The sequence below is a fragment of the Triticum dicoccoides genome, chromosome 6B (assembly GCF_002162155.2).
Source record: "Triticum dicoccoides isolate Atlit2015 ecotype Zavitan chromosome 6B, WEW_v2.0, whole genome shotgun sequence".
Taxonomy (NCBI): Eukaryota; Viridiplantae; Streptophyta; class Magnoliopsida; order Poales; family Poaceae; genus Triticum; species Triticum dicoccoides.
This window is the reverse complement of record NC_041391.1, coordinates 422,860,417-422,873,475: the sequence shown is the minus strand read 5'-3', so window position 1 is coordinate 422,873,475 and position 13,059 is coordinate 422,860,417. Positions and strand designations below refer to the sequence as shown.

The following is a 13,059-nucleotide window of genomic DNA, read 5'->3' as shown; positions in this document are numbered from 1 at the left end:
ATGAATTATTGTTAGTCGCACCACCATGATGTTCAGTGCAGCTGTGCACGCCCTTTCCATGCATCTCTTTCAGGCCTCAACGTCAGTCCAGTTCTCCTGTCCCCACAAGGTCTGCAGTTGCACTCCCCTTGGCCAATTGCAGAGCCGACTACGAGATGGGGATAAAGCTACGGCTAAAAGTTTGAGAGGAAAGCAAGAAAATGGCAGCGCCACCTCTCAGCCTCGCACGCCGCGTCGCCGGCGCCTCCTCCCCTGCCGCCGCGGCGCATTCCTCCTCCCGTTCCCGTTCCTTTCGTCCTCGCCTGCTCCCTTCAAAGGTACGCGGTCTTGTCTCCTGCGTTTTCCTGTGCTCTTTCTGTGCCCTGAGCTGCCGGTGGTTGTGTTCGTGCAGCGATGGAGTGGGGTGGTGAAGATGGGGGCGGCAGTGGGAGGCGGGCAGGGGGGCGAGGAGGAGGAGACGAGGCAGGCCAAGGAGATGGCCGCTGCCAGGAAGCGGTGGGAGACGCTGGTGGGCTCACCTCTCTCAACTCTCGCGCCTTTCTACTCCTCATTTCGTTTACACTACGCGTCTACAGTGTCACCGGTGGTGCAAACCTCTGAAGTTACTTTCATCTCGGAACGGCGCTGTTAGCTTAAGTTTCGTTGTTTGAATTCGGCATCCATGTGATGCATGTATGAATCTCTAAATGCCGAATTGCTGTTATTTGTACGGCTGTGCCTGAAGATCAGGGAGCAGAAGATTAAGACCCTTACACCAAGGGAAGCTGGCTATACATTCAAACTCACGGACAAGGTCCTTCTGGATGTTAGGCCTTCAAATGAGCGTCAAAAGGTTGGTAGGACTAAAAACCATTTCTAGTGGAGGTCTTGGTTAATCGTGGATGCTCAGATTTCCCTGTCCTTTGCTCCTATCGCAGGCCTGGGTGAAAGGTTCTACCTGGGTTCCTGTATTCGATGTGGATACGTCGTCTGATTTGAATGGCCTCAGCAAGAAAGCATTTAACTTTATGATCGGTATGCTAAACGGAGTTCTGGCTACATCGTCGGATCTGACTGTTGCTTGCACTACTGTCTTGAAGGCATTTGTTCAACTTTGTTCGCACTATTTCATCATATAAGTTGCCATAGAAGATTATAACCTGGAGTGGTCCTTCAGTATAGACAATCCTGACTGGAGACTAACAAGCTAATAGTGCATCAAACACAGTCACGAGATGTAAAATATGCCTTTTCTTTCAAGATAGATTGACTTATTTTCAACTCATAGAATACCATCATTTGTAATATATGTCGACTCATATAGTACCACCATTTGTAGTTGTAGACTTCAAGTGTGACTGAACTCTCATCACTCTTGCATAGGTGGCTGGTGGAGTGGCAGCTCAACAATGTCATTCAATAAGTACGCTTGACAGTTAAACTTGGGCCTCTCGTGAATTGTATTTTAAAACCAATTAGATTGAATGACTTTGCACCAAATTCCTAGGAACTTTGTACAACAGGTCGAGGAGAAGTTCTCAAAAGATACAGATATCATCCTAGTATGCCAGAAGGGACTGAGGTAATTGCTTGTTAGCTTACTTTCTCAGTTTCTGACGTTGGATTTGCATTTCTTGTTAGCTCACTTTCTGACTTTTTGATGCTGGACTTGTATTCCATGGCACACTGACAACACATATTTTCATTCCTTTTCACCTCGCTGGCCTTAGTCGAAGTTAAATCATCTTATTCTCTTTATGGAGTACTTTTTTTTTGCTGTATTTGGACTCACCATGTGACAAAAAAGGTGTCTACCATTTTCCTGGGCAGCAGTGCATACCACTTCTTAAACTTGAGCTTTGTGTGGCATGCTGCTCACACACACAAGATGCTATTTCAACAACCTAAATCTTGGACAAAAATATCACTGTTTCAGTCATTGTACTGGAAAGCCGCTACTTGCAGTGCTAGTAATTTACGGTTGCATGTGCCCGTCATATTGGTGCTACTGCTACATCTTTGTAGCGTCCATCGTAGAACATGTGCGATTCAACGTCTGTTGTGGATTTTTGACTGACAGTTTTGATATCCCCCAAACTTTTTGGCAGATCAATTGCTGCCGCAGAGCAACTTTACAATGCTGGTTTCGAAAACTTATTCTGGGTACAAGGAGGATTGGAAGCTGCTGAAGAGGAGGTAGGAGTCATCGTATGATCTGCTATTTGGGAGTTATATTAATTTCATGTTTTTTTCTCTTTATAGGACTTTGAGCGGGAAGGTTCCCAACCTTTCAAGCTTGCTGGTATCGGTGGGGTTTCTGAATTTTTTGGGTAAGTTCCAGGACCTCAACACCTATGATAATGTCAGTGTGACGGTGTTATTTTCCTGACCAAAATGTGTGCACCAAGCCACCAAGGCCTTGTATTATGGTTGAGGATTTTCCTGTGAGATACAAGCTACGACCTTGCCACCAACCTAAGATTTGGGCGATCAGATTACAGTACACATGTAGATAAGCATGATAATTGGTTTTCTAATCATTCTGAGATGATCCAAATATGTTTCCGCATTCCACAAAAGTATTCAGCATTGTTAGTGAAATGACATCCACTAGGGTGCTAATCCTGAATCTTTTTTGACAACTTGGTTTCAGCTGGACGGATCAGCAACGTGCACAGGCTGCAAAGGAAGGATGGGGATATCGGCTGCTCTTCACGGGCCGATTGGTAATTCGTTTTGAAAAATATCCATGTACTCCCTCCGTAAACTAATATAAGAGCGGAGGGAGTACTTCACTTTTGTCTGCAATGGAAAGATCTTGAAACATTCTTCTTCTTCCTCGGACCACACAGGTTGGGGCAATTGTGCTAGCAGATGCTCTGTTCGTCGGTGCCCAAAGTATTGGCCCTCTGCTTCAACAATTACAGCCTCATTAACTGATCAATTACAAGGAAGGTGTTGTGGTGTTCAAGCAAACTTGAAGGTGGCAATTCGGGCGTTCATCCTGAGAGAGACCCATTACAATTGCCGCCGTTCCTCAGACCTGCTATGATAGCACACAGAGACGGAATGTTCTTCCGTAGAAGTATCTAGTTTTTTTTTTTTTCGTTCACCGTAGAAGTATCTACTTATGAATATCTAGAGCCTCATTTCTGGCTGAATGAATTACAGAAGTTCAGGCCGCACAGGATAATTATGATTTTGTGGAATTCTCCAGTTGAAAATTGTGTTGAGAAAATCTTGAGTCTCAAAAATATCACATGTGTGGAGGTGATATTTCCGTCTCTTGCTGGCGGTTGGCTGTATTGGGGAATCCGATAATATGCCCTGGGGATTTAGGTGCGGAATATTCCTTTTCATAACCCACCTCCAACTCGGGTTAGAAAACCAAACCGGGGGGTTTCGGTGCCGGATATTCCTTTCCGTAACTCAACTAGGGTTAGAAGTCCGAACCGCAGATATATGTTCCCAATTCCTCCGCAGAGTGTGTTCTGGAAGGTAGTCACAGAGCGGTGGGCCACCGTAGCCTTTGGCCCACATGTCATACTCACGAGCGTGAACTGCTTCCTCTCGTGGATTTAATAAACACCCAACCAATTGCAGAGGACGAGCGTGCGGCTCATGGTTTTGTCCTTCAATTGTTTGGTCTACTACCAAACCAAGAAGGAAGGACACAGCACAAGGATTGATCCATCTGACATCTGGGGCAACCTGAATTTGGTCCCACGCGTCACTCGGAGTGGACGGATAGCTTGGTAGCGAAACTGCGTGCACGAATCCGATCGGCAAAAGCACACCGCGACGGAGGAACGAGCGGTCCACGCCCCTAGCGAGGGACGCGTCTACCACGCCCACCTAAACTCTTACCCACACCTCCGCCGATACATCGCGGACGTGTGGGCCAGGTGGCTGCTCTGGCCCGCAAACCAGACCTGGCCCGAAACCGTCAGTGGCACAGCCTGTAGGCGTGTTGCCCCCTCGCCCGTCACCGCGAGCCACCTAATCTCTTTCCCCTCTCGCCATAAACTGCGGGTGCTAGGGTTAGAGACTCACGGAATTCGTTCCTGCGCACCGGACACCAAACCAATTGGCACCGCCGCCTTCGTCTCGAGAGCTTCGTTCGGTAGAGTGTCGACCGATCTAGCGATGGAGTGCCTTGCCGAGATGCCGCACGCGCCGCTCGACCGCCGCCCGCGCAAGCGCCAGCGCCTTGGCTGGGATGTCGGCCCCGAGATCCCTCAGGTATAACCTCGATCCGGACGCGTTTTTTTTTTCCTTTTACCCTGCAGATCTGCAGGGTAGTGGCTTGTTTGCGTTGATTAGTAGTTGCTGTGATGTCGATTTCAATCGTTTCGATAGGTAGCGTATGCAGATCTCCCTAAGTAGAGCCTGGTTTCTACTTAGATTCGAGTGCTTTTGCTAACCTGGCCATGCACTTTTCTTCTGTTTTCGGATTAGGGCGTGGGTTGGCCGAAGTATCCTTTAATTTTTGCCCGTATAAAAATTAGTAATTTTAGGTATATATTCCCCAGTTTTTCGATAATTGGCACGCCCTTTGGATCCGTTTATGAGGGTTTGCATGCTATCCGATCAAAAAGCAAACGGGGATCCACTATATTGTTTGGACTTGATTTATGTTGACCTGTTATTGTAAATTATGATCTGTGGTGCTTAAGTAGGTTATAAGTATTGGATTGTTTCCTGAAGATTTGATATGACTAAGTCTAACGCAATAAGATTCCTCTAGTTTTGTTCTTGCTGCAGATATTTTGTAGCAATTGTAAAATATTTTACAGTCTGTAACATAATTTATCTCCTGAATTTGGTTGTTGCAAAATGGAATTTCTTTTACAAACTTTATTCCTAATATTTTATAATTGTTTTCTGGTGCAGCTAAAAAAACTGTGTGGGGAAGAAGTCGCAAATGTGATTAGTGCTATGACAATGGGGCTATCTTCCGGTGGTATTGTTTTCTCCCAGGAGACCCAAGGGCTTTTTCGTTTTGCGACCCCTCCTCTGAGAGAAGATGACAAGGATGGACATTATGTTTTTGCTGTGGGAGACAACCTCACATCACGCTGTAATTACCTTCTCACAAGTTTGTTTGTTTATTTCTGAACTGAGTAGCATTTTCCATATTTTTTTTCTTATGGTTTGTATCTATATCTGCAGATAGGATTAATGCAAAAATGGGTGAAGGTCAGTTTGGACAGCCGCCTTTACATCTGTTGATATGTCGGAATTCTCAAGGCGTTTCTCGCACACTGCTATTGTTGACGTCGGCAGGACGTTCTCATAATTGATTATGTGTTTGCAAATACATCAGGTACCTTTGGTCAGGTGTTGGAATGTTGGGACAGGGAACGGAAAGAAATGGTTGCTATTAAGATCATCAGAGGAATTAAGAAGTACAGGGATGCTGCAATGATAGAAATTGGCATGCTCGAGCAGCTTTGTAAATATGAAAAAAGCAGATCCAGGTGAGTCCTCAGTTTCACTTTCACAATTCCTGCCGTGTATATTGTATTCCTGTGTGATTTACTTTGTTAAGATTGCCTGTATATAAGCTGGTCTATTTTGCAGTTGTGTTCAAATTCGGAACTGGTTTGACTATCGTAACCATATCTGTATTGTAAGTACATCATTAGATTATGGCAGAGTTATCAACTAACCACAAGAGATAACCCTGAGCTTAAACATTGGTGAATTTGAATGAATGGTGGGCAGGTCTGTGAGAAGCTTGGGCCAAGCTTATATGATTTTCTGCGGAAAAACAGTTACCGCTCATTCCCAGTTGCCATAGTTCGGGAGGTTGCCAAACAACTGTTGGAATGTCTAGCATGTGTGTGCACACTTCTGCTACCCCTTATACCTGCAGTAGTATGCTATTGTAGATCATTATTCCATTATTTTAGGGTGTCATCTGTTGATGGCTTCTTTATTATTTGATCATGATCGCTAGGATTATCTAACGTGCTTTTGTCAAATATTTATCTTCTCTGTAATGTGTGTTGCAGTTATGCATGATTTGCGCCTCATTCACACTGATTTAAAGCCCGAGAACATTCTTCTTGTTTCTCCGGAGTACATTAAAGTTCCTGATTACAAAGTATACTTTATTCTTTTGCTAACTTGGCCTTGCAGTTATAAATTATTCAACTTAGTTTTTTGTGTATGCTGTTTGTGCTAATTTCTTTGCTAATAACTGCTAGGTTTCATCCCGTTCACCGAAGGAGGGATCCTACTACAAACGTGTGCCCAAGTCCAGTTCAATAAAGGTTATTGATTTTGGCAGCACAACATATGATCAGCAGGACCAGACCTATGTAGTTTCTACTAGGCATTATCGGGCTCCGGAAGTTATCCTGGGTATCTTTCTCGTCCAGTGCAAAGGCTCTTCCCTTCAGCCAGTTTGCGGTTGTATGTTATTTATATTTGCCATGGTGGATGTTGTTCAGGACTTGGATGGAGTTACCCATGTGATATCTGGAGCGTTGGGTGTATACTAGTTGAACTCTGCACGGTACGTCATTGGGGCTTTACTTGCATCTGTTATGAAGTCACAAGGATGGAGTTTTTGAGTTACCAGAGGTACTGCAGGGAGAGGCGCTGTTTCAAACCCATGAAAATTTGGAGCATCTTGCTATGATGGAGAGGGTGCTTGGGCCGTTGCCATATCACATGCTCAAGAAGGCTGAGTATGTTGCAGTCCTTGATCCATACCAGTGTCATAAGCTTTCAGCCATGCGAGAGGATTACTCAAACTATGTGTTTTGTTGTTCCTTTTGTGTAGTCGACATGGTGAGAAATATGTGAGGAAGGGCCGTTTAAACTGGCCTGAAGGATGTGCCTCACGGGAAAGCATGAAAGCTGTCATGAAGCTGCCTCGGCTTCAGGTATTATCCATATCCTGTTGTTACCGTTCAAATTGTGACCATTTTTAGATTTGTTTGGCTTATGAATCGGACTGATTTTGTGCAAGCAGAATCTGGTGATGCAAAACGTTGAGCATTCTGCTGGGGACTTCATCAATCTTTTGCAAGGGCTGCTGAGTTATGATCCAGCAAGCCGCCTAACGGCCCAGGAGGCCCTTGAGCATCCATTCTTGACGGAGCGGAGTGAGCGAAGAAGATGATGTGCCCAAGATCCTAGCAAACTTGTAACCTGTATGTTTGAGCCGTGACTTCCATTTGTCGTGTTCATGGAATGGCAGAGATTCCATTCTCTCTTCCATGGAATGGAAGAAATAATTAAATAGATAGGATTTTAGCAGTAGCTTTTCTCGTTGCATTGCTTGTGTAACGTGCTCATTATCTGTACATATGTTGACTTATGTGTATGTAACCGGGATGAGATTCTCTCAATGAATATATTTTGATGGCAACACTAATTTTGTTGGAAATTCTTGAAGTCATTCAGCTTTTGTGTTTTGAATAAAATTGGGCAATTCAAATAAAAATATGTATCGACAGCAGAGAAATACGACTCACTTCACCAGTCTGCAGCACAAACTTATTACAAATAAAAATATGTAAAAATCCGCGTAAGTCCAAAGGGAGCCTAGATATGAAACCTAAATAATTGTGACCCTTCTGCGTTTTATACAGTTCTTGCTGTGCTAGGTTGATGATTCATCTGCACCGGTGGCTCCTCCTATCACTCTCATGGCTTGTAAATGAGTAGCTGTCCACAAGTCAAATGGCTTCTCTTACGTTGTGATTGATAAAAAAAGTGAAGGTGAAGCAAATAATGCACCCTTGTAGCCTTTGGTTATGGCCTAGAGTCACGTGACCTATGTATCTGTATGCCTCGGACCTCTTGTTGTACTGCAGCGACTTTAACTGCCGTGTCAATGTCGGCATACTTTTGCTGTCAACAAATTCAACATGGAGAAACATATGGAAATCCGTTGAGTTTTCTGGCTGCAGTCCGCTGCACAATAAAATTTGCAGCATGTTGTTTTGTTTTTGGGTATAAAATTTGCAACAGCTAGTTGAACACTTTGCAAGCTACGTAATTGCATAGTCGGCTGCCACTCAGGACGCCACGCTAGTCTGGCAATGTCTGGATGGCTAATGGGTAGAAATGTCGACGATACATGTAGTCGATTGAGGACGAGCTAATAGATCTTGTTTGGAACGGAAGCACAGAGAACAAAAATTCGAGAAATTTTCCAAGAATTAGCTCAGTTAATTACTCCTGCCGCTGCTTAAATTTGCAGTCGCCGCATCTCGCTCTTCCGGACCCTTTGGAGACCCTCTAGAGCAGGCCGGAGAAGACAAAATAAATAAAAACTACTCCTAGATGATCTGACTTTCGACCACCTAAATAAGTTAACTAGTTAATCAGATGGGTGCCCCGGCTCCTCGACCGCAACAAGGATGGCAGCTCCAGCTCATGGTCAGCGCTCTCGACGTGCCTACATATACATGTAAACCCATCCGTACTCCATCTCTCCCATCCATCAAAACCACCGCAACCTTCTCTGACCGAGCAGCTGCGAGCTCGAGCCCAAGTTCCAAGCTAGAATCGCGGCGATGGCACGGTCGGAGCTAGCGATGGCGTTGCTGGTGGTGGTCCTCGCCGCCGGCTGCTGCGCGTCGGCGGGCGCCGTGGCGTACCTCTCCAAGCTGCCTGTGACCCTCGACGTCACCGCATCCCCCAGCCCCGGCCAAGGTACGTCCGTCGCTATATGCATCACACGGATTGGTGTTAACAAGACAGAGCGGAAACACGGATCTTCTTAGCGCTAACGACTAAATTAACTCATCCTTGGCCAGTTCTTCACGCCGGCGAGGACGTGATCACGGTGACGTGGGCCCTGAACGCGAGCCAGCCGGCCGGCAAGGACGCCGACTACAAGAACGTCAAGGTGAGCCTCTGCTACGCGCCGGTGAGCCAGAAGGAGCGCGAGTGGCGCAAGACCCACGACGACCTCAAGAAGGACAAGACCTGCCAGTTCAAGGTCACCCAGCAGGCCTACCCCGGCACCGGCCAGGCCCAGTACCGCGTCGCCCTCGACATCCCCACCGCCACCTACTACGTGCGCGCCTACGCGCTCGACGCCTCCGGCACCCAGGTCGCCTACGGCCAAACCGCGCCCGCCGCCGCCTTCAACATCGTCAGCATCACCGGCGTCACCACCTCCATCAAGGTCGCCGCCGGTGTATTCTCCGCCTTCTCCGTCGCCTCCCTCGCCTTCTTCTTCTTCATTGAGAAACGCAAGAAGAACAACTAGATGTGGAGATCGGAACCGTGGCAAAGTGTTCGTCCGTGCGCGACTTCTTCTTGTCCTTTGCAACGTACGCACAATTGTACTGTACTGTATGTAAGAGAGTGTTGCTGTTCCCTTTTTCTTTTTCGGAGAGTCTCGTATATAATTGGTTATGTTGATATTGGGAAAAAGGAAAAAATTTGGTTATGTTGTAATAACACCGATGGGCATGTCTTTAGGAACAAAAACGGAGAAAACGGATGAGTTCTTCACATTTGTTTTATGGTAGAAATGAGATTGGATCAAAAACCCTGAAAACAAATACATAAACAAAGAGCCCGTTCTTGTCTGGGTCAAGCATTTTTTTTAAATTTCAAAAGATTTGCCACTTTCATTGGTTAAGTGAGACCCGCGAGGCGGGGGTAAGAGAGTCAACTCTCGCGGCATTACATTACACAAATGATGAGCACCCCACAAGCGCCCAAAAAAGGGCCTCCTCTTTGATCCCCGCGGTAACAATGGTCGCAGTGGCGACGGTATTCCTAAAAATTCTTGCGTTATGCTCATTCCAAAACTCCCAGGAAACAAGCTTGCACAAGGAGGTGAGGGCCTTCCTCGAGGCCCCCCTATCCAAGACAGCCATGAACCACAAGTCTTGACCGAGACCTTGTGCCGCCAATCCGTGGTAATGCCATTGTTGAGACCGATCTACGAAGCCACATACACCCAAACGCGTTGGGAGAATCTGCAATGGAATAGAAGGTGAGGCGCAGATTCATTAACTTGCTTACAGAGTGGGCAAAGGCCACAATTGGGCCAACCCTGCTGTTCCAGCCGGCCAACCATCCACACCCAGTTTTGGATAATTAGCCAAGCGAAGAACTTGCACTTTGGGGGTGCCCAAGCCTTCTAGACGGACGTGGGCATATTGCTTTTGAGTTTCCCCTCGAACCGTGCCATGTAGGCCAAAGAAGACGAGTACTCGCCACTCAAAGTGAGTTTCCAACAGATAGTGTCACGGGCGCCCACGACGAGATTGATCTCAGACACCTTTTCCCAAGAAGTATAAACTCCGCGATGTGCACCAAGGAAAGGTCGTGATGGGTATCGATTTGGATGACCCAAAAGTTGTCCAGGAGAGCTTTGTGGACCGTGCTCATCTTCTTCTTAGAGATGTTAAAGATTCCGGGTGCAATGTCGTTAGGCCTGACCCCATCTAGCCACGAGGAGTTCCAGAAACTAGCCTTGCATCCGCCCCCGATGCAAACAGTGGTAGCCACTAAGAAAATGTTTCTGTCGTTGTCGTTGCATGGCATCCCATTGCTTGCGAGGGTTTGCCCCTTCATACGAAAGCTAATGGAGGTGACGGGCGGTAGCGAACTTCTCGAGTTGAGCATGACGAGTCTAAATTATGTGATGTTTTGATAGTTATTTTGTGCCTACATGGTAAGCTTTATGAGATTTTACCGCATTTGCGCACCTCTTTAAGTTGGTATTCCACATGTAACGCCTTTTGGAGCAAATAACATATTATGGAAGGAATCCCAAGAAATGTTAGTGAAATCATGTATTTAATGTGATAACCATCTACCAAAAAAGAATGGAGCAAAGCGGCCAAAGGAGGAGTTGCCACGACACTTCCATAGCCAAAGACGACGTTCGATACAAGCGCCGCACGCTCGTATGGGCGGTCGTATGAGGCGCCAGCGCCGCCGCGTCATTCACTATTTTCACCCCGTGGAATCAGATTGGGGATCAGACGCAAGGAGAGACCAGAAACTCGTCCGAAAGGTAGAACCCTAGCCTCCGGAGATCACTCGAAGGAGGAATTGGCAAGGAGGAGATCACCATCTTCAGCATCAAGCACAAGGGAGCTACAACATCATCACCACAGTCATCATCATCATCCACATCCTTATCATTGTAACATCAAGAACCCTAGTGGATCATCTTGTGTACTCCCTTCGTTCCTAAATATAAATATTTTGAGAGATTTCAGTATAGACTACATACATATGTATATAGACATATTTTAGAGTGTAGATTCACTCATTTTGTTCCGTATGTAGTATATATTGAAATCTCTAAAAAAGACTTATATTTAGGAGCAGAGGGAGTATTACTTTTGTGACTCCTTCATGTTTACAATCACCACCCTTATGATGTTTGTTGTCTCCATGTGTGAGTAGAACCCTAGTTCACGGGGATATGGATGAACCTTGGTATGTATAGGATCAGAAAATTATAATGGATATGAGATCCTTTGTTGAATGCTTAATTTATTAGACTTCGTGAATATTGTGAAGGGGCCCTACTCAACATTACCACTGAAAGGCCACAAAGCATTTTGCTGTCATTGTAAAGGTTGGGATGTGAAGGTAATTCGAGGTGACAACAAAAGCCTTCACTTCTAATCTTTGCAATTGATAGGGGATTTGTGGAGAAACCTTAGAGAGCCCGCTTCCACGGGGTAACCCTTAATTTCCTTAGTTGTAACCCAAAGGGGGAGGCTACGGTAGTGGCTTACGTTGCACGAAGTCTACCTAGAGTAGAACATGTTCTGTACCCGGCTCCACCCAACATAATCATCAAGAGTGGCTCAAGTATCCAGACCATACTATGCCAATGCATAGGCTATGCTAGAAACATACAAATGGGAATTCCAGACTCCCTGAGAATGCCTTATTGCTATGTCATTTCCACTTGTTGATCGTGCTACTATTCTATATTTACTTTTATGTTATTTACTTCCAATTTGCTTTACACTAGAACAACTATTTATTTTTGCCCTCACTTTGTCTATAGTTTGCAATTACTTGCAGGCACAAGTTCATAATTCACCACAAGAGGCAATGCTCAAATCCTGTGCTCCCTATGGGATCGATGCTCTTACTTTGAAAAGGCTATAACTAAACCCTGTGCACTTGCATACTATCAAGCTTTTTATGGCACCGTTACCGGGGAGCTGAATGATTTTGGGCTTTGCTTTGAGTTTTGAATTATCCTATGTTTTAATAGCTTTTGCAGGTTACAGGCAACCATGATCTTACAAGAACAAATTTACCACGTAGGTGTGGAGCTTGTTGTGGGCCCAGATCGAGGAGAAAATTATATATCTATGGGCCCTAACCTGACTGGTAAAACGTTTGAGAGAAACCCTCCTTGCTTGATATACTAAAAGGGAATCCATTTCGAGGTGATGGAACTGAAAGCCCATATTTACATATTAAGGAATTTGAAATTACATGTGGTACATTTTAGTTGTAGGATTTGACTCATGAAGAAATTAAAGCAAAATCATTTCCTTATACTCTTGAGAAGGAAGCAGCTAAATGGCTACTAGAATAGCCTGCAGGTACCTTGAATGATTGGAGGAAGTTATCATCTGTGTTCTTTGCTTGTTTTTATCCTCAAGGAAAATTATATAATATAAGAAGAAAGATTGGTAGCTTTGGATAATGTCCAGGTGAGCGTTTGGTTGATGCTTATAAAAGGTACTGAAATATACTCTCTGAATGTCCTGAACATTATTACCTTGATTACTTGATTGCGAATTTCTTTTATGGGGGACTTGATTCACAAACAAGCATGCATTAGATATTGCTGCCCAAGGATCCTTTATGGGGACTAAGATTTGTTGGACATATGCCCTAGAGGAAATAATATTGTATTATTATATTTCCATTTTCATAATTAAGAGTACATTTCATGCTATAACTTCTATGATCATGGAATATGCGTTTCAGTGCAAAACTCTATGCACATGTGGAATGATAAACGGTAAAGTATAGGTTCCCAGCCTTGCATCTAAGACTGGCTCAAGTGTTGTTGGTGAGCATGTTTTTCGGATCTAGGATATCATTAAG

General features: G+C 45.1%; 3 protein-coding genes across 4 annotated transcripts; all 3 read left to right on the top strand.

Annotated features, from left to right (window-relative positions):
* Nucleotides 1-150: 150 nt before the first annotated feature.
* LOC119323096 (rhodanese-like domain-containing protein 11, chloroplastic) lies at nucleotides 151-3,206 on the top strand. Its single transcript, XM_037596674.1, has 10 exons — nucleotides 151-317; nucleotides 392-508; nucleotides 725-832; nucleotides 918-1,014; nucleotides 1,363-1,402; nucleotides 1,487-1,561; nucleotides 2,088-2,175; nucleotides 2,242-2,309; nucleotides 2,633-2,705; nucleotides 2,832-3,206. The coding sequence occupies exons 1-10, from the start codon at nucleotides 201-203 to the stop codon at nucleotides 2,913-2,915; spliced, it is 867 nt and encodes a 288-aa protein (XP_037452571.1). The 5' UTR covers nucleotides 151-200; the 3' UTR covers nucleotides 2,916-3,206.
* Nucleotides 3,207-4,008: 802 nt separating this feature from the next.
* On the top strand, nucleotides 4,009-7,381 carry LOC119323095 (serine/threonine-protein kinase AFC2-like). Of its 2 annotated transcripts, XM_037596671.1 has the most exons (12): nucleotides 4,009-4,221; nucleotides 4,873-5,059; nucleotides 5,152-5,178; nucleotides 5,306-5,459; nucleotides 5,563-5,611; nucleotides 5,707-5,821; nucleotides 5,997-6,088; nucleotides 6,192-6,348; nucleotides 6,438-6,502; nucleotides 6,580-6,677; nucleotides 6,773-6,875; nucleotides 6,965-7,381. In XM_037596671.1, the coding sequence occupies exons 1-12, from the start codon at nucleotides 4,126-4,128 to the stop codon at nucleotides 7,112-7,114; spliced, it is 1,293 nt and encodes a 430-aa protein (XP_037452568.1). In that variant the 5' UTR covers nucleotides 4,009-4,125; the 3' UTR covers nucleotides 7,115-7,381. The 2 variants fall into 2 exon arrangements, with proteins under 2 accessions (XP_037452568.1, XP_037452570.1); XM_037596673.1 differs by lacking the exons at nucleotides 4,009-4,221; nucleotides 4,873-5,059; nucleotides 5,152-5,178; nucleotides 5,563-5,611; nucleotides 5,707-5,821.
* Nucleotides 7,382-8,421: 1,040 nt separating this feature from the next.
* Nucleotides 8,422-9,469, top strand: LOC119323097 (high-affinity nitrate transporter-activating protein 2.1-like). Its single transcript, XM_037596675.1, has 2 exons — nucleotides 8,422-8,655; nucleotides 8,760-9,469. Exons 1-2 carry the CDS (start codon nucleotides 8,517-8,519, stop codon nucleotides 9,215-9,217), a joined length of 597 nt encoding a protein of 198 aa, XP_037452572.1. The 5' UTR covers nucleotides 8,422-8,516; the 3' UTR covers nucleotides 9,218-9,469.
* The last annotated feature ends 3,590 nt before the right edge of the window (nucleotides 9,470-13,059 follow it).